Source organism: Ranitomeya imitator, chromosome 4, assembly GCF_032444005.1.
Source record: "Ranitomeya imitator isolate aRanImi1 chromosome 4, aRanImi1.pri, whole genome shotgun sequence".
In the NCBI taxonomy this organism is placed as follows: domain Eukaryota; kingdom Metazoa; phylum Chordata; class Amphibia; order Anura; family Dendrobatidae; genus Ranitomeya; species Ranitomeya imitator.
In genome coordinates, this window is record NC_091285.1 from 447,625,842 (window position 1) to 447,649,633 (window position 23,792).

At 42.5% G+C, this 23,792-nt stretch overlaps 1 protein-coding gene across 2 annotated transcripts in view; it reads right to left on the reverse strand.

The window, feature by feature from the left end:
* CSK (C-terminal Src kinase) overlaps positions 1-23,792 on the reverse strand; it is a 135,522-nt gene that overhangs the window by 25,101 nt on the left and 86,629 nt on the right. For both annotated transcript variants that reach the window (XM_069765707.1, XM_069765708.1), the window contains 3 exons: positions 21,736-21,955; positions 1,590-1,683; positions 992-1,057 (listed from right to left, as the gene is read on the reverse strand). In XM_069765707.1, coding sequence (XP_069621808.1) covers positions 992-1,057; positions 1,590-1,683; positions 21,736-21,955 — 380 coding nt within the window. The remainder of the gene's footprint in view (positions 1-991; positions 1,058-1,589; positions 1,684-21,735; positions 21,956-23,792) is intronic.

Consider the following 23,792-nt stretch of genomic DNA (forward strand, 5'->3'; position numbering starts at 1 on the left):
AGGAGTGCATTATACTATATGGAGGCCTATGGGGAGTGAAGTACATTATATGAAGGCCTATGGGGAGTGCTTTATACTATATGAAGGCCTATGGGGGACATATTATACTATACAGGGGGCTATAGGGTGCATTATACAATATGGAGGACTGTGGAGTACATTATACTATATGGAGGCTATTTAGGGGGCCATCATACAGTGTGGTGATTACAGTGACGGGGCCATTATACAGAGTGGGAGCTAATGTGGGGGCCATGATACAGTGTTGGCACCATAAAACAGTTTGGAGGCATTATACTACAGTATGTATAGGGGAGAATCATACTTTGTAGAGGGGAGCTGTACAGGAGGAGGAGATTCGGAACATTACTAAATGTTAAGTGGTTATCGGGACTGTCAAAGGGGTAAACAGAGGGCAGTATTACTTTCTAAGGGGCAAAATTTGGGAACTGTTTTCTGGGGCACTTGCAAAGGGAATTAATATATTTTATAGGTTTGTTTTACCATCTAGAGGGTACACAGCACCACGCAGTAGGTGCTGTAGTAGGGACACAAAAAGCAGCAGCGGCTCGGCATTTGGGTATCAGCAGGATAAGGAGTTTGTGTAGGTTGGGGATAGATGGTGACGATTAGTGAAATGTGAGAAGTCAGATGTGTCTTTGTTGTAATCTCTGCAGTTGAGTCCTGGGCTGAAGAAGTTGTCATGTCGGTCTGGGAAAGTTGGTATAGACAGGAAAAGTGGACAATTCCATCAGAAAGAACGTCAGCTGTAAGTCACTATCTGAAGCTGTTCTGTGATCTCTTACATGTTGTAAACCTCCCCATTATAAAGCCGAAGAAAATCCATGATGGTAAATGCCTCTTTTTGCCCATATGAATTCAGGATGTGGGTGTATTAATTGAATATAAGAAAATGAACCAGTATTAAAGTATACTCATGGCCTACAGTAAAGTTCCACTCGTTAATTACTATGAAAAGAAAAATAAGTACCTCCAAATTCTCCTCTCCCAATAGTCTGCAAAAGGGTCAGTTCTTTCATCTTCAGTGCCCAGCCACCTGATAAAAAAATACAGTTGGTGACGAGTGGGAAGGTAGAGTATAAGCAAAAAAAAAAAAAAAATCGGAGGAAGAAAAATAAGTAAAAAAGAAAATAAATAAAAAGGAGGCTGGGAGAGTTACAGGATATTAAAAAAAGGGCCAAACTAACAAAACAAAAAATAAAAGAAAGAAAACTATTTAGTAGACAAGAATTTGTAGAGGACAGAAGTGCTAGAGAAGAGAGAATAAAGTACAGAAAGGGTTTACAACAGAAAATGGGAGTACATGCCAGTAAGAATGGGCCTTTGTCCAGAACAAAATTCCTGTTATAAGGTTTTCAGTTTCATTATATTTTATTTTTACTGGCCATCTTCTTTGAGAGGACCACCACACTTAAAGTGCTATGTTGGGTGGACAGCTCTAAGAAGTTTCACTGTATTCTCCAGCACATCGTTCTAGCTATGTAGTTAATGGAATACAAGTAATTTCAACAATAGTATAACACAAAGTTACTTTCAGGAATATGTGTTAAAACATCTTCAAAACTTACTCCGAAAAAACTCTTCCTGAGCAGCCACCGTTCCCTCCATCAATTTGGGCTTCATCAAACTGGTGCAGAGGCCATCAGCATCATTAGTGTAGTGCTGAAAATGGTAAGTAAAATGTTACCGTGGCACAGGAAACTTCTTCTTACATCCACTAGAGGCTGACAAGACCTCAAACAGTAATAATATTGTAATAATAATCTTTATTTTTATATAGCGCTAACATATTCCGCAGCGCTTTACATTTTGCTAATGGAAACATTCGCTTAGAGTTCACAGAGAAACACTCCCTGCAACATTTTCATGCTAGTCCTTTTCAATAGGTATGGTGTATATGCTGCACGTGTTTATTATATACTTAATGATCGCGGTCTTACTCCATTCCTCCTCTCACAAGGGTTTCTGTGCCCCTTCCTCTATTTTAAAGCCTGAATTACACTTGGCACTTGCCTGTGGTCACTGTGGTAAAGGGAATCTGTCATTGGGTTTTTGCTACCTCATCTGAGAGCAGCAAGATATAAAGGGCAGAGACCCTGAATTCAACAATGTGTTAGGGTATGTTTCCACGGTCAGTAACCGCTGCGGGTTTGACGCTGCATTCATCTGCAGCGTCAAACCCGCAGCGTCCAGATGTTATAGCATAGTGGATGGGATTTCAAGAAATCTCATCTCCACTATGCGTTAAAAGACGCCGGCAGCAGCCCTGCGTAAACAGACATGTGGCACGTCTTTCGAGACCGCAGCATGTCTACTTATGTTGCAGAGACGCTCATTCTCCGCAGCATAAATGTCCCATAGACTATCATTAGATGCGGTAAAACTGCATCATCTTTATAGTCACATGCGTAGTAAGTGCGGAAACGCAGCTTACTATGCACGTGAACTAATTTAAAGGGAACCTGTCACCCCGAAAATCGCGGGTGGGGTAAGCCCACCGGCATCAGGGGCTTATCTACAGCATTCTGTAATGCTGTAGATAAGCCCCCGATGTTACCTGAAAGAGGAGAAAAAGACGTTATATTATACTCACCCAGGGGCGGTCCCGATGCTGGTCAGGTCAAACGGGCGTCTCTGGTTCGCTGCGGCGCCTCCCATCTTCATTACAAAACGTTCTCTTCTGATCTTCAGCCACGGCTCCGGCGCAGGCGTACTTTGCTCTGCCCTATTGAGGGCAGAGGATAGTACTGCAGTGCGCAGGCGCCGGAAATGTCAGAGGCTCGGCGCCTGCGCACTGCAGTACTTTGTCTGCCCTCAACAGGGCAGAGCAAAGTACGCCTGCGCCGGAGCCGTGGCTGAAGATCAGAAGAGGACGTCTTGTAATGAAGATGGGAGGCGCCGCAGCGGACCAGAGACGCCCGTTTGACCTGACCAGCAGCGGGACCGCCCCTGGGTGAGTATAATATAACGTATTTTTCTCCTCTTTCAGGTAACATCGGGGGCTTATCTACAGCATTACAGAATGCTGTAGATAAGCCCCTGATGCCGGTGGGCTTACCTCACCCGCGAATTTTGGGGTGACAGGTTCCCTTTAAATAATGTCTTGCCTTCTGCCACAGCCGGAACTTCGCGTCCACTGCAGTTCTCGCAATGAGATGAGCTGACCGCGAAAACTGCCGTGCGCGTGACCGCCGGGGTTATCTCCGGTCAGCTGATCAGCTATACAGGTGACCGTCGGAGACCGAGTTATTTCCAGTGGTCATCTACAAGCTCTGCTGCATATTGCCACCATTCATCCAAAGGCGTCCAGATGTAGCTGAGCTGGACTTGTCATGGAACACTCGGTAAATGGGCTATGTTGGACAGCGAGCATGTGTGTCGGTTTACTATTTAAATTTTTTTTGCAGGAGATCGAAGGATCAGGGATTAGTCGATGCAGTAAGTATGGCAAATTAAGATTAATAATGGACTTTATTCTGGCTGTGTGTTTATTGACCATATAACTATAGGACTAATAATGGATAGGTGTCTTATTGACACCTCTCCATTACTAAGCCGTGGGCTTGATTTCACCTGACAATACACAGGTGACAACCCCACAAATATGAACCCCACTTGCCACCGCTACAGGGCAAGTGGGAAGAGCTGGGTAAAGTGCCACAATTGGCACATCTTTGGATGTGCCAGCTGTGGGGTGGCTACTGGCTGCTATTTTTAGGCTGGTGAGGGTCAAAATCCATGGTCCTCGCCTGCCTGAGAATATCAGGCAGCAGCTGTCTGCTTTTTCCTTGACTGGTTAACAAAAATAGGGGGACCCCACGCCGTTTTGTTTTTGGAGGAGATGCCACTATTTTTGCTAACCATCCAAGGTAAGCAGACTGCTGCGGCCTGGTATTATCAGGCTGGTAAGGTTCATGGATATTGGATCCTTACCAGCCTGAAATACCAGTCCCAGTAGTCTGCTTTACTCTGGCTGGTTAACATATATAGGGGGACCCCACACTATTTTTATAAAAAGATTATTAAGTTACCGCACTTAATATGCATGTGACTAGGAAGATAATGCGGTTTTACCGCATCTAATGAAAGTGTATGGGTAATTTGCGCAGCGGATACAGCACGTCTCCACTACATAGATTGACATGCTGTGGTCTGGAAAGATGCGCCGCATGTCCGTCTTGGCGGGTGAGCCGCGGGCATTGGTGCACACATATTGGGCATGGGATTTCTTTAAATCCCATCCACTATGCTGTAACAGCTGGACGCTGCGGGTTGGACGCTGCAGATGTACACAACATCCAACCCGCAGCGTTTACTGACCGTGGGAACATATCCCAATATATCTGCAAACAAAAAAAAAAAATCACTTTTTTTTTTCCTTCCCTGAAGCCAACTTTCTATTTGCTTTATTTCAAGTGACAAAACCCCCGCATGCAATGAAAAAACGCATAAAAAACGCATGTAAAAAAAAACACATCAAAAACGCAGGTGACCTACCAGTGACCTCAGATGTAGATTTTACCTGCGTCAAATCCTGAGCAAATACTGAGCCATTCCTGACCGTGGAAACATACCCTTACTTATTGGGCTGCTCAGAGATCTACCAGTTCTTTGAATATTGAGCTATGTAAACCCTGCCCACACCACTGTGACAACTTTCTACCTATGCACAGTGGACACAGGAAGCGGTCAGTGGTGCTGGTAGAGTTATAAAAGCTCAGGAATATGGATTACTACTAGTGATGAGCAAACATGCTTGGATAAGGCGGTATAGGATAAGGGGTTATCCGAGTGTCTTGGGCGTGCTCGAAAAATATGTTTGAGTCCTCGCTGCTGCATGTCTCGCGGCTGTTCGACAGTCGCAACTCATGCAGGGATTTCCTGTTTTTTAGTCAATCCATGCGTTGTGGCTGTCTAACAGCCGCGAGACACGCAGCTGCGGAGACTCCACATTTTTCGAGCATGCCGAAGACACTCAGATAGCACCCGAGCATGCTCAGATAACACCTTATCCGATGATCACTAAATACTACATGACAGCAGACTTACTAGTCCTATAGTGACAAAAATCACAGTTTTATTAGCAGAGATTATCAAAACTATAGCAAGCAGACCAAAAAGCGACACATCGCTGGAATCCTTGTTTGATCACTAAATTGTGCTGCTCTCAGATTAGGTGGCAAACCCCTGGTGACAGATTCCCTTTAACTTATTCTAAGGTAATCATGATTCTGCCAAAAGTTTGCAAGTTCCAGAATTGGGGTAGCCAGGTCTGATGGATTTATATGGACAGCCCAGCTTGCAAATAAAAAAAAAAAAAATCCATTGCTGTCCAGAAATAATGCAGGGCATTATGTTACAGCATATCGAAGCTACTGTATTTTGTTGCCTGTGCATAAAGATTGCACAGTCAGCAATATTGTGTCAAAAAGAATAATGAAATTGAAATAATTTAAACATACATTTAAATTAAAAAAAAAAAAAAAGGGTCTCCTAAACAGATTTAAAAAATGTTAAAAATAATAAAAATTTAGGTAAATATTTCAGATTTTTTTTTGCATCTACATATTGCTAACAATCCAGTCTATAAATATAAATACAAATATTTTAGCCTGCACTCTATAATAAAGTCGGGGTGCTGGTGCGACAGACCATAGGGTCTATTACTAGTATTATATTGGGATCCACCGCACTCCCTATGTGGAATATCTTGTACAAAAATCCAATTTTTGAAATATGCTAATTTATTTGTGTGCAAAAGAACAGTCAATCAGGTATATCAGATCAAAACAGAATTATTACAGAAATGGTGAATGCGACTCAGTATGATTTCGACGTTTCGACCCCTCCCGGGTCTTATTCTTGTGGTCGCACTGTGAATATAAAACGGTATATACATATCTTAACATAGATAACAAACAACGGATAAATACAACACAACAGACAAATATATGATACAATATATACAACATGATTTGATTCCTTAGTTACTGCTCCCCACAAGGAAAATGTTTATATTATGAGGCTAGGCTCTAGTTAATACTGTAGAGGGAGTCTGTCAAGTGACATGGTATCTACGAGAACTTCAATCTCATAAAGTAAGGTTATTACCTTAGTCCAGGCTACGTGAATGGTTCTTAGGATAGAAATGATGTTGTCCCTGTGATGCTGGAGCAACACGTCCATCTTGAACTGTCCTCCCACTTCTCCTCCTGCTCCCTCTTTGATCGGTTACAATCAGGCTTCCGTTCCCATCACTCAACTGAAACTGCCCTAACTAAAGTCACCAATGACCTACTAACTGCCAGGAGCAAGCGACACTACTCTGTCCTCCTTCTCCTGGACTTGTCTTCTGCCTTTGACACTGTAGACCACTCCCTTTTGCTACAAATCCTCTCATCCCTTGGCATCACAGACTTGGCCCTTTCCTGGATCTCGTCATATCTGACAGACCGAACATTCAGTGTCTCCCTCCCCCACACCACCTCCTCACTTCGCCCCTTGTCAGTCGGTGTTCCTCAAGGCTCTGTTCTAGGACCCCTACTCTTCTCCATCTACACTTTCGGCCTGGGACAGCTCATAGAATCCCACGGTATGCAGTACCATCTCTACGCTGACGACACGCAGATCTACCTCTCCGGACCTGACCTCTCCTCCTTGCTTACCAAAATCCCGCACTGTCTGTCTGCCATTTCAGCCTTCTTTTCTGCTCGCTTTCTACAACTGAACATGGACAAAACAGAATTCATCATCTTTCCCCCATCTCACTCTACCCCTCCACCAGACCTATCCATCAATGTCAATGGCTGCTCACTATCCCCAGTCCCACACGCCCGGTGCCTCGGGGTGATCCTCGACTCTGCCCTCTCTTTCAAGCCACATATCCAAGCCCTTGCCTCCTCCTGTCGTCTCAAACTCAAAAATATTTCCCGGATCCGTGCTTTCCTTGACCGCAACACTGCAAAAACGCTAGTGCATGCCCTTATCATCTCCCGCCTCGACTACTGCAACCTCCTACTCTCTGGACTCCCCTCTAGCACTCTGGCACCACTCCAATCCATCCTACACTCTGCTGCCCGACTAATCCACCTGTCCCCCCGCTATTCCCCAGCCTCTCCCCTGTGTCAAGCCCTTCACTGGCTTCCTATCGCCCAGAGACTCCAGTTCAAAACCCTCACACTGACATACAAAGCCATCCACAACCTGTCTCCTCCATACATCTGTGACATGGTCTCCCGGTACCTACCTACACGCGACCTCCGGTCCTCCCAAGACCTCCTTCTCTACTCCCCTCTCATCTCTTCTTCCCATAACCGCATCCAAGACTTCTCCCGTGCTTCCCCCATACTCTGGAACTCTCTACCCCAACACATCAGACTTGCGCCTACCATAGAAACCTTCAAAAAGAACCTGAAGACTCATCTCTTCCGACAAGCCTACAGCCTGCAGTGATCCTCAACCTACTGAACAGCCGCACAGCCAGCTCTTCCCTCTCCTAGTGTATCCTCACCCACCCCCTGCAGACTGTGAGCCCTCGCGGGCAGGGTCCTCCCTCCTTATGTACTCGTGTGCCTTGTTATCTGCTCATGTTTAATGTATTTGTCTATATTTGCCCCGTATTCACATGTAAGGCGCCATGGAATAAATGGCGCTATAAAAATGTATAATAATAATAATAATAAAATGTCCAGGGGCTATGAAGAATGATAATTACATTAATATCCGGTGGTGAATATCCTGAGTCAGGATCAAATATATGTATCTAAAGAGGTGAATTACCAGGTATAGTTTCTTTAATATTTACGTGTAGCCTAGAGATTGATCTGTCTCCGAATATGACCTGAAAAAGTCACATACAGCTGTAAGAGGCAGTGGTGATATCACACTTAATACTTTATTTTGGTCCCCATAGGGTTATATGCCTTCATAAGCAACAGCAAGATGCGGATGCGCCGCTGTTACTCCTCCCCAAGGTAGTAATCTTCTTTCACTCTCCCTGGGACACTTCCATGTAAATAGCTGTATTTCACTAGACCAACTTATGATATTTTAGGCTTTCCCTGGAAACGATATACCCAGAAGGCTGCATGCACCTTACCAATCACTCGTAATATATACACCATTACGGCCGGATGAGGTAATTACCCTTTACCATTACCATGGAGCTCTGTATATTACATTTATTTTATTACATTTATTTTATTATATTACCACCATATATGTAACTTTCCAGGTTGTACCAAGAGGCGAGCCAGCCCCCAAATTAAATATCAATTATCAGCAAGACACTGAAACGTCACTATTTATCTTTAGTAAGGTAATTACTTTACCAAATCTCTTTGGGACACTATCACCCACTGCCTCTTACAGCTGTATGTGACTTTTTCAGGTCATATTCGGAGACAGATCAATCTCTAGGCTACACGTAAATATTAAAGAAACTATACCTGGTAATTCACCTCTTTAGATACATATATTTGATCCTGACTCAGGATATTCACCACCGGATATTAATGTAATTATCATTCTTCATAGCCCCTGGACATCACAGGGACAACATCATTTCTATCCTAAGAACCATTCACGTAGCCTGGACTAAGGTAATAACCTTACTTTATGAGATTGAAGTTCTCGTAGATACCATGTCACTTGACAGACTCCCTCTACAGTATTAACTAGAGCCTAGCCTCATAATATAAACATTTTCCTTGTGGGGAGCAGTAACTAAGGAATCAAATCATGTTGTATATATTGTATCATATATTTGTCTGTTGTGTTGTATTTATCCGTTGTTTGTTATCTATGTTAAGATATGTATATACCGTTTTATATTCACAGTGCGACCACAAGAATAAGACCCGGGAGGGGTCGAAACGTCGAAATCATACTGAGTCGCATTCACCATTTCTGTAATAATTCTGTTTTGATCTGATATACCTGATTGACTGTTCTTTTGCACACAAATAAATTAGCATATTTCAAAAATTGGATTTTTGTACAGTCTATAAATATAATTTACCATGATTACAGTAAACAATGCAAGAAAAAAAATAAAAAGAAACACCGGCAGATATGCATTTTGCCATTATAATGTAAACCTTAAAAAAATCATTCATATTTTTAAAAAAATTATTATATGATGCGTTAAGAAACCCCCAACTCATCCCATGAAAAACAAGGCCCTATATAGCCTAGGAAACGTACTAATGTAATGATAAAGGGTCAACGTAAGGTGACCACTGACGTGCATAGATTAGAAAATACTTGTACTCTCCATAATATAGGAACTCTGGAGCATCTCTTCAATCTCTCCCCCATACTCTGGAACTCTCTACCCCAACACATCAGACTTGCGCCTACCATAGAAACCTTCAAAAAGAACCTGAAGACTCATCTCTTCCGACAAGCCTACAGCCTGCAGTGATCCTCAACCTACTGAACAGCCGCACAGCCAGCTCTTCCCTCTCCTAGTGTATCCTCACCCACCCCCTGCAGACTGTGAGCCCTCGCGGGCAGGGTCCTCCCTCCTTATGTACTCGTGTGCCTTGTTATCTGCTCATGTTTAATGTATTTGTCTATATTTGCCCCGTATTCACATGTAAAGCGCCATGGAATAAATGGCGCTATAAAAATGTATAATAATAATAATAATAATAATAATAATAATCTACCATTCCTTTGTTATTTTTCCTAATGGGTGAAAACATCCCCCTCAACAAAAGGGTCATAATCAATACAGACCAACAGTGTCAGTGCGCAAGGACTAGCCCTCAACTGGTAACACCAAGAGGTCAATTTATTTGTGAATTTCTAGAAGGAATAACAGAGGAACGGTATAAAGGAGAGAAAAGAGGTTCTAGAATTAGTATTTCATGGGGGATACAGAACTTTACGACAGTCGTCTCATGAAATCTGAAGAGCCCAGTTTAAAGGGCTTTTACTCATCATCCTAAATTGTTCAATTTACTAGGTGTTTGCAAAATCAAGCATCTTTGTAACTTACTCGTTACTAAAAACGAAAATAAATCTCAATTTCAAGAATAAGATAGATTTTTACATTTTATTGCATACTGCTCGTGGCCTAAGTCACCGGTTATTCCTGCAGTCTATCAGTGGAGGCATTTACAAACTCTTCTTTAGAGCTTGTAAACACTGTTCTGAAGCTGACCGGATCACTGGTTCCATCCATATTCAGTTCCCCTGCGCTCCTCTGAGGCTGCAGAGGCACTGCAATGCTGTTGGCAGCACTGGAAAGCGCACAGTTCAGCTAACCCCGAGCACACCGCCCACCGGCCTGTAGGAAACCGGGGGGCTGGGGAACGGCATGCTCCTGAAAACAAATAATAATAAACGCTAATTTGTCCTGATTGTCGGGTCACTGCATACAGCTTAGCAACTTCAGGCACATTTTGCGATAGCATAGTTTAAGTATTCCACTTCTGACATTATTAACTGTATATTGCACATTTCCGCATTAAAAAATACCGTAGCTATTTCTTCAAGATGAGGTCACTGCAAGCACTTAATAGGACAAATAAGGAAGTTTACACAGTTTCACTTGAAAATTGTGCCATTTGCTTCACAACAGAAAAAGCAGAAATGAAACACATTTGCCTACGCAGGACACCTCACCCCATCACATTACAGTAGGGCAAATTATACCTGTGCAGCAGCGGGCAGCCTGGAAACATGCATAAAGGGCAAGACAGCCACACAGGGGGGCCGCCATTTGCTTAGCGTTTCAGGTACAGTTAAAGAGCGCTTTCTGGTTTGTATTAGTTTCTGCTGTAAGAACCACAGTGCAGAATACACCAGCGCTCCCTGCATTTATGTATCCAGCTTACAGGGCTACAATAGAAACCGTCTGCAAGTTGCTCCTTCAGCTATTTACCTCAAACATCACATCATACAAGAATATTATAATTAGGAGAGGGGACACCTCGAACTAGGAGACACTATATCATGTAGAAATTCAGCCTGCAGATACTTCTTTCCAATGACTGCCATCGGGGTACAATCACGCTGCCCCTCATCAACATTATACAGCTAAGGAACTCCGGCAAAATGAGTGGATGTGGCCAACAAATCTAAAGAGGAAATTTTCCTTTCCATTTTGGCTCTTAAAAGGAAAGGGTTAGTTGCTTTATATTAACACAAGTATTGGGAACATGGGTTTGCGGCCTGATAGGGCAGCCAGCCTCACAGACATCACCACTCTCCTGAGCACAAAATGGCTGCTGGCGGAGGAGCATGTGACCCGACCTATCCACCAGCCTCTTCCACGGTGCAGTAGTTACTCAACGAGAAATGCCTAATGGACAGTGTCACATGCTACTCCGCCAGCGGCCATTTTGTGTTCAGGAGAGCGATGAGGTCTGTGAGGCAGGCTGCACTAACATTCCAGGTAACATTCAGTCCCACAAAACCACATCCTACCCCAACATATGTGAATAAAGATAAAGTGAATAACCCTTCTCTTCTGTACTTGTGTGTGCCTTGTATTGCTCATGTTTATTGTACTTGTCTTTGTATGCCCCTTCTCACATGTAAAGCGCCATGGAATAAATGACGCTATAAAAATGAAGAATAATAATAATAAACACACACAAATGCGCTGCTGACCAGTTCGGAGTAAGGCTACTTTCACACTAGCGTTTTCTGCAATCCGTCACAATGCGTCGTTTTGCAGAAAAAACGCATCCTGCAAAAGTGCTTGCAGGATGCGTTTTTTCCCCATAGACTTGCATTGACGACGCATTTGCGACGATTGCCACACGTCGCATCCGTCGAGCGACGGATGCGTCGTGCTTTTGCGGACCGTTGGGAGAAAAAAACGCTACATGTAACGTTTTTTTTCTCCTGACGGACTGCTTTTTCCGACCGCGCATGCGCGGCCGGAACTCCGCCCCCACCTCCCCGCACCTTACAATGGGGCAGCGGATGCGCCGGAAAAATGCATCCGCTGCACCCATTGTGCAATGCAGCAAACGCTAGCGTCGGAATCTCTCCCTGACGCATTGCGACGGGGAGATTCCGACGCTAGTGTGAAAAAAGCCTTAGCAGAGGGGATTCATGTCCCGACTGGATACAAAGCCAAGTATTGCATAGAAAAATCTCTTTAAACGGAACCAGACAGCAGATTCATGCATAGGACAACAGTGACAGTGCGTCCATACCACAGTGAACTTCTCCTACTCTGAAAGGCTGATTTTTAACAAAATCCGAAAGTGGGGAAAAATCCACATTGAAGAAGCGAATGGTAGGCTGTGCCATTAAAGGAGGTCGTCCTTCTTTTGCGACCCTCTTTTTTTTTTTTTAATGCATGTACTTGGGGCTAAAAATAATTTTGTAATTGGGTTTTATTACAAATTTTGCAGTTTGGCTTTTACAGGCTCTTTGTTTCCCTGCAATTATGTGTTGAGGTCATCTGCAGCCATAAATCATCCAAGAGGAGCTCCGATAAAGACAGATAAATGTAAAACTCCCCATCAGACCAACAGTTAACAAACCCATTCTGCAGCCAGCTATACACCGTGCAACTCAGGGCAATAGAAGGCAAATGGTGCGATATTTTTAATGAAAGGATTACAAAAAGTAGTCTCAAAACATGGACAACCTTGTATGGAACAGAGACGTTATAGTATTCAGCTTCATTCAAATGGATGTTGTAATGGGATAACTTCTTGCAGCTCTGGTATATCACATTTTATATGGCAGATGTGTTTCTGAAGTCTGAAAACACAACTCTTTCCATTCCTATAGTATGATCATGTACAGGGTGGAGCGCGGTAATTTGCTGATTTGGGAATTAAATAAAAAAATTATGATAATTAGAAAAAATTATTTTATATTTTAATTATACTGAACAGTAATGGAATTTTTAACCCCTTTCTGCCATCAGACGTACTATTGCGTCCATGGGGGGTGGGCCCTACTTCCCAAGGACGCAATAGTACGTCATATGCGATCGGCAGCGCTCACGGGGGGAGCGGCGCCGATCGCGGCCGGGTGTCAGCTGCCTATCGCAGCTGACATCCGGCACTATGTGCCAGGAGCGGTCACGGACCGCCCCCGGCACTTTAACCCCCGGCACACCGCGATCAAAGATGATCGCGATGTGCCGGCGGTGCAGGGAAGCACCGCGCAGGGAGGGGGCTCCCTGCGGGCTTCCCTGAGACCCCCGCAGCAACGCGATGTAATCGCGTTGCTGCGAGGGTCTTGCCGCCCTCCCTCCCTGCTCCAGGTCCCGGATCCAAGATGGCCGCGGATCCGGGTCCTGCAGGGAGGGAGGTGGCTTCACAGAGCCTGCTCAGAGCAGGCACTGTGAAGCCTGCACTGCTGCATGTCAGATCAGTGATCTGACAGAGTGCTGTGCAAACTGTCAGATCACTGATCTGTGATGTCCCCCCCTGGGACAAAGTAAAAAAGTAAAAAAAAAAATTTCCAAATGTTTAAAAAAAATTAAAAAAAAATATTCCTAAATAATGAAAAAAAAAAAAAAATATTCCCATAAATACATTTCTTCATCTAAATAAAAAAAAAAAAAAAACAATAAAAGTACACATATTTAGTATCGCCGCATCCGTATCGACTCGCCCTATAAAACTGGCACACTAGTTAACCCCTTCAGTAAACACCGTAAGAAAAAAAAAAAAAAAACGAGGCAAAAAACGACGCTTTATTATCATACCGCCGAACAAAAAGTGGAATAACACGTGATCAAAAAGACAGATATAAATAACCATGGTACCGCTGAAAGCGTCATCTTGTCCCGCAAAAAACGAGCCACCATACAGCATCATCAGCAAAAAAATGAAAAAGTTATAGTCCTGAGAATAAAGCGATGCCAAAATAATTATTTTTTCTATAAAATAGTTTTTATCGTATAAAAGCGCCAAAACATAAAAAAATGATATAAATGAGATGTCGCTGTAATCGTACTGACCCGAAGAATAAAACTGCTTTATCAATTTTACCAAACGCGGAACGGTATAAACGCCTCCCCCAAAAGAAATTCATGAATAGCTGGTTTTTGGTCATTCTGTCTCACAAAAATCGGAATAAAAAGCGATCAAAAAATGTCACGTGCCCGAAAATGTTACCAATAAAAACGTCAACTCGTCGCGCAAAAAACAAGACCTCACATGACTGTGTGGACCAAAATATGGAAAAATTATAGCTCTCAAAATGTGGTAACGCAAAAAATATTTTTTGCAATAAAAAGCGTCTTTCAGTGTGTGACGGCTGCCAATCATAAAAATCCGCTAAAAAACCCGCTATAAAAGTAAATCAAACCCCCCTTCATCACCCCCTTAGTTAGGGAAAAATAAAAAAATGTATTTATTTCCATTTTCCCATTAGGGCTAGGGTTAGGGCTAGGGTTAGGGCTAGGGTTAGGGTTAGGGCTAGGGCTAGGGCTAGGGCTAGGGTTAGGGCTAGGGTTAGGGCTAGGGTTAGGGTTAGGGCTAGGGCTAGGGTTAGGGTTAGGGCTAGGGTTAGGGCTAGGGTTAGGGCTAGGGTTAGGGCTAGGGCTAGGGTTAGGGTTGGGGCTAGGGTTCGGGCTAGGGTTAGGGCTAGGGTTAGGGCTACAGTTAGGGTTGGGGCTAAAGTTACAGTTAGGGTTTAGATTACATTTACAGTTGGGAATAGGGTTGGGATTAGGGTTAGGGGTGTGTCAGGGTTAGAGGTGTGGTTAGGGTTACCGTTGGAATTAGGGTTAGGGGAGTGTTTGGATTAGGGTTTCAGTTATAATTGGGGGGTTTCCACTGTTTAGGCACATCAGGGGCTCTCCAAAAGCGACATGGCGTCCGATCTCAATTCCAGCCAATTCTGCGTTGAAAAAGTAAAACAGTGCTTCTTTCCTTCCGAGCTCACCCGTGTGCCCAAACAGGGGTTTACCCCAACATATGGGGTATCAGCGTACTCAGGACAAATAGGACAACAACTGTTGGGGTCCAATTTCTCCTGTTACCCTTGGGAAAATACAAAACTGGGGGCTAAAAAATAATTTTTGTGGGAAAAAAAAGATTTTTTATTTTTACGGCTCTGCGTTATAAACTGTAGTGAAACACTTGGGGTTCAAAGTTCTCACAACACATCTAGATAAGTTCCCGGGGGGGTCTAGTTTCCAATATGGGGTCACTTGTGGGGGGTTTCTACTGTTTAGGTACATTAGGGGCTCTGCAAACGCAATGTGACGCCTGCAGACCATTCCATCTAAGTCTGCATTCTAATGGCACTCCTTCCCTTCCGAGCCCTCCCATGCGCCCAAACAGTGGTTTCCGCCCACATATGGGGTATCAGCGCACTCAGGACAAATTGGACAACACATTTTTGGGTCCAATTTCTCCTGTTACCCTCGGGAAAATACAAAACTGGGGGCTAAAAAATAATTTTTGTGGGAAAAAATTTTTGTTTTATTTTTACGGCTCTCCATTATAAACCTCTGTGAAGCCCTTGGTGGGTCAAAGCGCTCACCACACATCTAGATAAGTTCCTTAGGGGGTCTACTTTCCAAAATGGTGTCACTTGTGGGGGGTTTCAATGTTTAGGCACATCAGTGGCTTTCCAAACGCAACATGGCATCCCATCTCAATTCCTGTCAATTTTGCATTGAAAAGTCAAACGGCGCTCCTTCCCTTCCGAGCTCTCCCATCCGCCCAAACAGTGGTTTACCCCCACATATGGGATATCAGCTTACTCAGGACAAATTGTACAACAACTATTGGGGTCCAATTTCTTCTCTTACCCTTGGAAAAATAAAAAATTGGGGGCGAAAATATAATTTTTGTGAAAAAATATGATTTTTTATTTTTACGGTTCTACATTATAAACTTCTGTGAAGCACTTGGTGGGTGAAAGAGCTCACCACACCTCTAGATAAGTTCCTTAGGGGGTCTACTTTCCAAAATGGTGTCACTTGTGGGGGGTTTCAATGTTTAGGCACATCAGGGGCTCTCCAAACGAAACATGGCGTCCCATCTCAATTCCAGTCAATTTTGCATTGAAAAGTCAAATGGCGCTCCTTCGCTTCCGAGCTGTGCCATGCGCCCAAACAGTGGTTTACCCCCACATGTGGGGTATTGGCGTACTCAGGACAAATTGTACAACAATGATTGCGGTCCATTTTCTCCTGTTACCCTTGGTAAAATAAAACAAATTGGAGCTGAATTAAATTTTTTGTGAAAAAAAGTTAAATGTTCATTTTTATTTAAACATTCAAAAAATTCCTGTGAAGCACCAGAAGGGTTAATAAACTTCTTGAATGTGGTTTTAAGCACCTTGAGGGGTGTAGTTTTTAGAATGGTGTCACACTTGGGTATTTTCTATCATATAGACCCCTCAAAATGACTTCAAATGAGATGTGGTCCCTAAAAAAAAATGGTGTTGTAGAAATGAGAAATTGCTGGTCAACTTTTCACCCTTATAACTCCCTAACAAAAAAAAATTTTGGTTCCAAAATTGTGCTGATGTAAAGTAGACATGTGGGAAATGTTACTTATTAAGTATTTTGTGTGACATATCTCTGTGATTTAATTGCATAAAAATTCAAAGTTGGAAAATTGCGAAATTTTCATAATTTTCGCCAAATTTCCGTTTTTTTCACAAATAAACGCAGGTACTATCAAAGAATTTTTACCATTGTCATGAAGTACAATATGTCACGAGAAAACAATGTCAGATTCACTGGGATCCGTTGAAGCGTTCCAGAGTTATAACCTCATAAAGGGTCAGTGGTCAGAATTGTAAAAATTGGCCCTGTCATTAACGTGCAAACCACCCTTGGGGGTAAAGGGGTTAAATTACATGGTTTTAAATAGTGTATCTGGCAAATGTCGACCTTCGCTATCCACACACTGCTGCATACGTTTTCTGAAGTTTTCATGAACTCTAACAAGCATGTCCACTGGTATTCTGCCAATTTCAGCTTCAATATTGTTCCTTAGGTCTTCCAAGGTGTTGGGACGGTTGATATACACCTTAGACTTCAGGTAACCCCAAAGGAAAAAATCGCATGGGGCTAAATCTGGTGAGCGTGCTGGCCAGTTCACATCTCCCCTCAAAGAGATAAGCCGTCCAGGAAACATTTGCCTCAAACAATTCATGGTAACCCTCGCTGTGTGTGCAGTGGCACCATCCTGTTGGAACCATGTATCCTCTAGTTCCATTGCCTCAAGAGCCGGCTGAAAATAATCCTGTATCATAGACAAGTACCGTTCGGAGTTCACAGTTATGGCACGACCATTATCCTGAAAAAAGTAAGGACCAATGATGCCTACTCGTGATATGGCGCACCACACAGTGAAAATGAGGTGAAAATGTGCCTCATCAGAAAAAAACACAATTGCGTCACGGGGTATCGTTGCTAACATGTCTTCACAAGAGGTCCGCCGTGTCAAATAGTCCCATGCTGACAAATGTTGGACCACGCACATTTTATACGGGTGAAAATTCAGTTCATCATGAAGAATCCGGTGGAGAGAACGTCTTGAAATGCCAAGAGCAAATGATTGCTTCCGAGCAGAGCGTTTCGGAGATTGCAGTACTGCTGCTCTAACTCTCTCGATGTTTTGTGGTGTTGTAATCCTTCTCTTAGGTCCCCTTCGTACACATGACACATTCCCTGCTGTTCTGAATGCATTCACCCAATTTACAATTGATTGCCGTCCAGGAACACGTCCGCGTGGAGGAACAGCGAATTGTAAACGAAAAGCACGCTGCACTGCAATGATCGAGTGGGCATTTGAAAAATACGCTTCAACACAAAATGACCTCTCCTCACGTGTCCACTGCATGATGGCAACTGAAAGGCAGAGGAATACAAATCTCCCATCAGCCACTGTAAGCCACACCCACTCTCCCCTCTCTTCGACCGACAGTGCCGCCACAGCATGCAGTGCAAAAAAGCAAATTACCGCGCTCCACCCTGTACTTCTTCCTTTTACTGACAGCATGGCGGAGTATGCCGGGGCTTTATGTTCCAGAATGTGAACGCAGCACAGCTCAGTACATAGAGGAACTGGCTGCGCTTTTTCGGCATCTCTCAGTTCCTGACACAGGAAACCGGGTGAGGTTAGTCATGTTCAGGAAGATGTTCGCACCACATGGTTATATGTAATGATGCATGGTTTTGCAGAATGAAATATGTTGCGTCTTTCTGCAGGGAAGGAATAGTACTATTAGGCTATGTGCCCACGTTCTGGATTTTTAGCTTTTTTTTTTTAGCGTTTTTGAGGCGGTTTTCTGCTGTGGAAACGCTAAAAAAAAAAAAAAAAGCTTACATTAAGCATCCCATTATTTTAATGCATTCCGCAATTTTTGTGCCCATGCTGCGTTTTTTTCCGCAGCGGAAAAGCATTGCAGAAAAAAACACAGCCTGTTCATTAATTTTGCGTAAAATCCGCGGTTTTCCCACAATAGAATTGTATTTGGACAATTGAAAAAAAAAAATAAAAAATACACGCTAAAAATGCAAAAAAATAAGTGCAAAAAACGTGATAAAAACTCTAAAAAAAACGCAAGCTGATTTCCTGCGATGGGAGTCCGGATTTTGTCAGGAAAATTCTGCATACTTTCTGCACATGGGCACATAGCCTAAATGGAGACATTTTCTCTCACATCTTCGGATGTATGGAGGCCGATTCCAGTAGGACATATTTACGGTATACTAATTCTTAGTGCTGACTACACGATCTAATGGGACACATTTAACAAAGTGCTTTTTGATAGTTGATAAATGTTCTACATCGTTAGACTGCCTACTCTAATTATACGGCACCTATTAGTTGGTTTACTGAGTAGTACAAAGTTGCACCACATTTTTTCTACATATTTTGGTGCATGATGTCAGAAGTTAACTATGGCGCCTCCAACTAAGCCAAGCCCCTTTTCAGCAGCGCTATGCCCCCTTATTGGACAAGGAATAGCAGCCAGACCCTTTTTCAGAAGAGCTATGCCCCCTTATTGGACAAGGAATAGCAGCCAGACCCCTTTTCAGCAGCGCTATGCACCCATGTTGGACAAGGCATGGCAGCCAGACCCCTTTTTAGCAGAGCTATGCCCATTATTGTATACGGCATAGCAAAAAGACCTTTTCAACAGAGCTATGACCCCTTGTTGGACAAGGCATAGTAGCCAGACCCCTTTTCAGCAGAGCTATGCCCATTTATTGGACAAGGAATAGCAGCTAGACCCCTTTTCAGAAGTGCTATGCCCCCTTCTTGGACAATACACTTAGGTAGGAAAAAAGGATCATCCACGTGCTGCTGCAAGAAGAATTCCAAAAATTGTAGAGGTTTCAACGTGGTTTATTCTACGCATTTCAGGGTTCACCTGACCCCTTCATCAGGACATACCACAATATTTGTTTTGTCTTGCGGCAGCGCGGGGATGATCCTTTTTTCCTACCTAATTGTAGCCAGACCCCTTTTTAGCAGAGCTATGCCGCCTTATTGTATAAGGCATAGCAAAAAGACCCCTTTTCAGCAGAGCTATGCCCCCTTGTTGGACAAGGCATTGAAGCTAGACCCCTTTTCAGCAGAGCTATGCCCCCTTGTTGGACAAGGCATTGTAGCTAGACCCCTTTTCAGCAGAGCTATGCCCTCTTATTGGACAAGGAATAGCAGCTAGACCCCTTTTCAGCAGTGCTATGCCCCCTTGTTGGACAAGGAATAGCAGCTAGACCCCTTTTCAGCAGTGCTATGCCCCCTTCTTGGACAATACACTTAGGTAGGAAAAAAGGATTATCCACGTGCTGCTGCAAGAATTCCAAACATTGTAGAGGTTTCAACGTGGTTTATTCTACGCATTTCAGGGTTCACGTGACCCACAGTCACAATATGTGTGTAAAACATTCACTAAATTTGGCAAGTTATGATAGACAGTTATTGGAGAAAATTCAGCCAGATGTCTACTGTCTTACTTTTACTTTATCTATTCAGCCATTTCAGATCAATGCGTAGGGAATACAGCATATACACCCAGCTCTATGCTTTTTACTATATGACCATACATGTTCCAACTGCATTCTAAAAATACTGGACCAAGTAACACCCAACTTTGAAGGGAAATCTTGCACATCAGATCCAGCATTTTCAATTTCAATGTAACAATAACGAAATAAAAATCTGCATTAATTGATCACATGCAGAATTGCTAACCTAGACAAAAATATTAGAAAATTGTATAAATTGCACTACTATATATGGCTGCATGGAATTCATATTATCTTCCAACGGTGAGTAAATTTGTCAGCAGTAAGACATTCAAGACAATCTCCACATCCAAGGGCTTAGTAATGCACCTAATCAGAGAGGCAAGGCACGTGGCACCACTGGATTACTTCCCAGCTTGTTGTGGCACTTATAGAATTTACCTGCAGATTCCACTAGGAGCTTACAGTATAAAGATTTGGCTTCTACAGAGTTAAAAAGCTGTATAAATCCACATGCAAATGGTCTCTTCAGAGAGGAAGGGGACTTGTACTCTAATGCCACATATGGGAAGTAGCAATCCTACTATTCAATATTGTCCCTTTAACGAGCCTTGCCACATGACTTAGGATAAAAGCCAAATCAGAATCTCAATTTGCAGACAGGGTATTGCCCCTCGTCAGTGCAAAGTATGAGATCTGATTTGGCTAAGTGAGATGCTTGAGGTTTCTCCTTGTGGAAAGTGACATGCCAGGTCTGGCATGCCAGTATGAGATTATCCATATGCAGTTAGAGATTATCCATATGCAGTTAGCTCCCCCTAGTGGCATCTGCATGCAGTCAAAATTATAAAAATGTATCAAACATCAGAGAATCCTTACACAGAAACTATTAAAAGCAATAGACACAAAATATTGGAATGGTGGACATTAACTGAAATAAAAGTAACACGTTACGCAGAGCAGTCTATATTTTGCTTTGAGACCCTGCAATCAATGTGATATACTCTGGGCCTTAGCCATATAACTGAAACTGTGGTTTTAACCATGATGTATCATAGCACTTCAGAATCAATTGCAGTCTACTCCCTGAAAGCTACCACAATCAACAGAAAGCTCTGAAAGGACACTAGCGCTTGCTAAAACACTGCAACCCCCTTTTCGTACAGAAGTGGTGGGGATTTTGGCTTAGAGACACCAACCAATTCAAACAGCTCAAATGATCAGTGACATGACAAAGTAGTGAAAAATCAGAGCTTAAAGTGCACCTCAAGCTTTCTAATATGATCATTTTTGGCTATAACCCCAAGCACGGACTTGCTCCAGGGTGCACTAAATTAAACAGCATCCTTCTGCTAACAGGCTGCAGTCTTCAGTGCGAGAGTCAAAGAATTTTATAGCGTTTGCTCCGGCACTGAAGACACTGGCTAAGAGTAACAAGTGGGATGCTGCCTAGTTAGCCCGCAGCACATTCTTTGGGTGGTCCGTGCTGCAGGTTATCACTAAAAGTGATCATACAGCACAGTTCTGCACCATAATCAGTTTCTTCTGAAAGTGTAGGCTCCCCTTAAAGAGGTTGTGAAGGGATAGGTCTTACAATGATTATTTAATTTAGAAATTTCACCAGGCAGCATTTATGGTGTTTAACCGTGTTACTAAACTGGTGAAAAAAAAAAAAGAAGAAGCTGCGTAGACTCTGAATACCATAAAATGATTCATGTCACGCATCATATCACGCTAACTTACGGAACTGAATCACGAGTGATCTGGGTAAAGCCCCTTACCTCCACCAGCTGCATGAGGTTATCGAAGTATGCCTCTTCATCAATAGTCAGCTTGCCAGTCTTGTAGATGATCCGGTAATGCTCCACTTTCCCCTCACAGCTCACACACAGTGTGTAGTCTCCGGGATAGTTTGTGCTCTCTCGCACAAGAAACAGGCCCGTTTCTGGCGGGTACAATAGTCGCTCAGCTTGTTCTCTAGTAATCTTGCCGTGAAACCACCTGCAACATGAACCGTAGATTCAGGTGCAATGTGCCAGATAGCGATAACAACAATTATTCATGTGTGTCATAAATCGGATTCCATTATAAAATCATTAGATTCTTGTTTTATTACCGGCAAACAAAGTACACTGAAAACAAGGCAGAATTCATGTAAAGTTATGCTATATTTAATTCAGGAAATAATGCCATTTAAACCATAAATGGAAATATGTCAATTCTGTCGCCACACAGGGCAAAGGTTAGAGGAACTTGCAGCAAGTTAGAAATAATCTTTATGTAATAGATGACTTACTGGGGAAATACATTTCTGATATAAATAGGAAAAATGCCAGAATTTTACAATCACTTAATTTGGGTCAGACATGTTATACAACCCACATAAGACTGCATGTGACTTTCAGCACTTCAACCCCATAGCTGACAGTAAGGGTGAGGATTTCGTGGCATAGTTGACTTTGGTTATTTCAGTTTGCAGATGAGCAAGAATGCAGCACTTTAGCCCAGAAGAGGCAGCATGGAAGATGATCCTAATTGAACATTATTGGATGTTTTGTCTCTTGATACTTTTTCATTGCCAGATATCAGTACCAAATCTGTAAATCAGACTTCATTCATCTGCCTTTAGCCATTTTAAGGCCGGATAATAGATTTTTTCACTTGCAAAAAGAGAAAATGAAGGAGAAATTAGAAGACTACTTCCCTTCTTTCCATAATTAACTCATCACTAAAAATATACAGAAGATCTATAATTTTTAAAACGCGTATTGAACACAGCAATGGATGTATATCACCAATTACGGTATATAAAAAATAGTAGTGAGTCTAATAGACAGTGTATGATATATATCGGCTGTATAAGGGAGAATGGCAGACCATTTGGGAATAAGTGTGAAACCGAAGAAGAGGACCGAACAAATGTCAGAAAACAATAGGACAATTAAATATTGAGGCTAAAATACCTTTATTAGTAATAAAATGTAGCACTACAAGCAAAAAGAGGTGCCCGCACAAGTAGAAAAACAACACATAATTACACCAGAAATAGAATACAAAAGAGTATATTAAATTATGTTAAATAAAATTGAAATTAAAAACTAACACACCAGGTTTTATACGAAGAGAATTAATATAGGCATTGCAGCGTTAACGTCAAAGAGCTCAAAAAACAGTCTTATACTGTTAGTATGACCGGAGAACATAGTATAAAATTGAACATGTGTGTAACTAAGGTGAAATTGTGCAAAAAAAATCAAATATAAAAGTTATATATAACCAGAAAAAAAAATCTCAAAAAAGATACGAGCGCAAGGTGATAAACGAGAGTAGATGCAAGACAAATTAAAATTTTAATCAGAGATTATAACGAGTCACATAAAAATAAGCACACAATCTATCAAAGTGCATGTGCAATACGAAAGCAAGGGAAGGTGATAAAAGCTGGTCACAAAAGTGAGGTAATATTAGTGATTACAAATAGAGAATACTGAATGGTCACAATCAATCAGGTGGCTATACATAAGCAAGTGCAATGGATCCCATAGTATGATCATAGTGAGTATAAAGAGCCAGAGATACAGTGCCTTGCGAAAGTATTCGGCCCCCTGGAACTTTTCAACCTTTTCCCACATATCATGCTTCAAACATAAAGATACCAAATGTAAATTTTTGGTGAAGAATCAACAACAAGTGGAACACAATTGTGAAGTTGAACGAAATTTATTGGTTATTATAAATTTTTGTGGAAATTCAAACACTGAAGTGGGGCGTGCAATATTATTTGGCCCCTTTAACTTAATACTTTGTTGCGCCACCTTTTTCTGCGATTGCAGCTGCA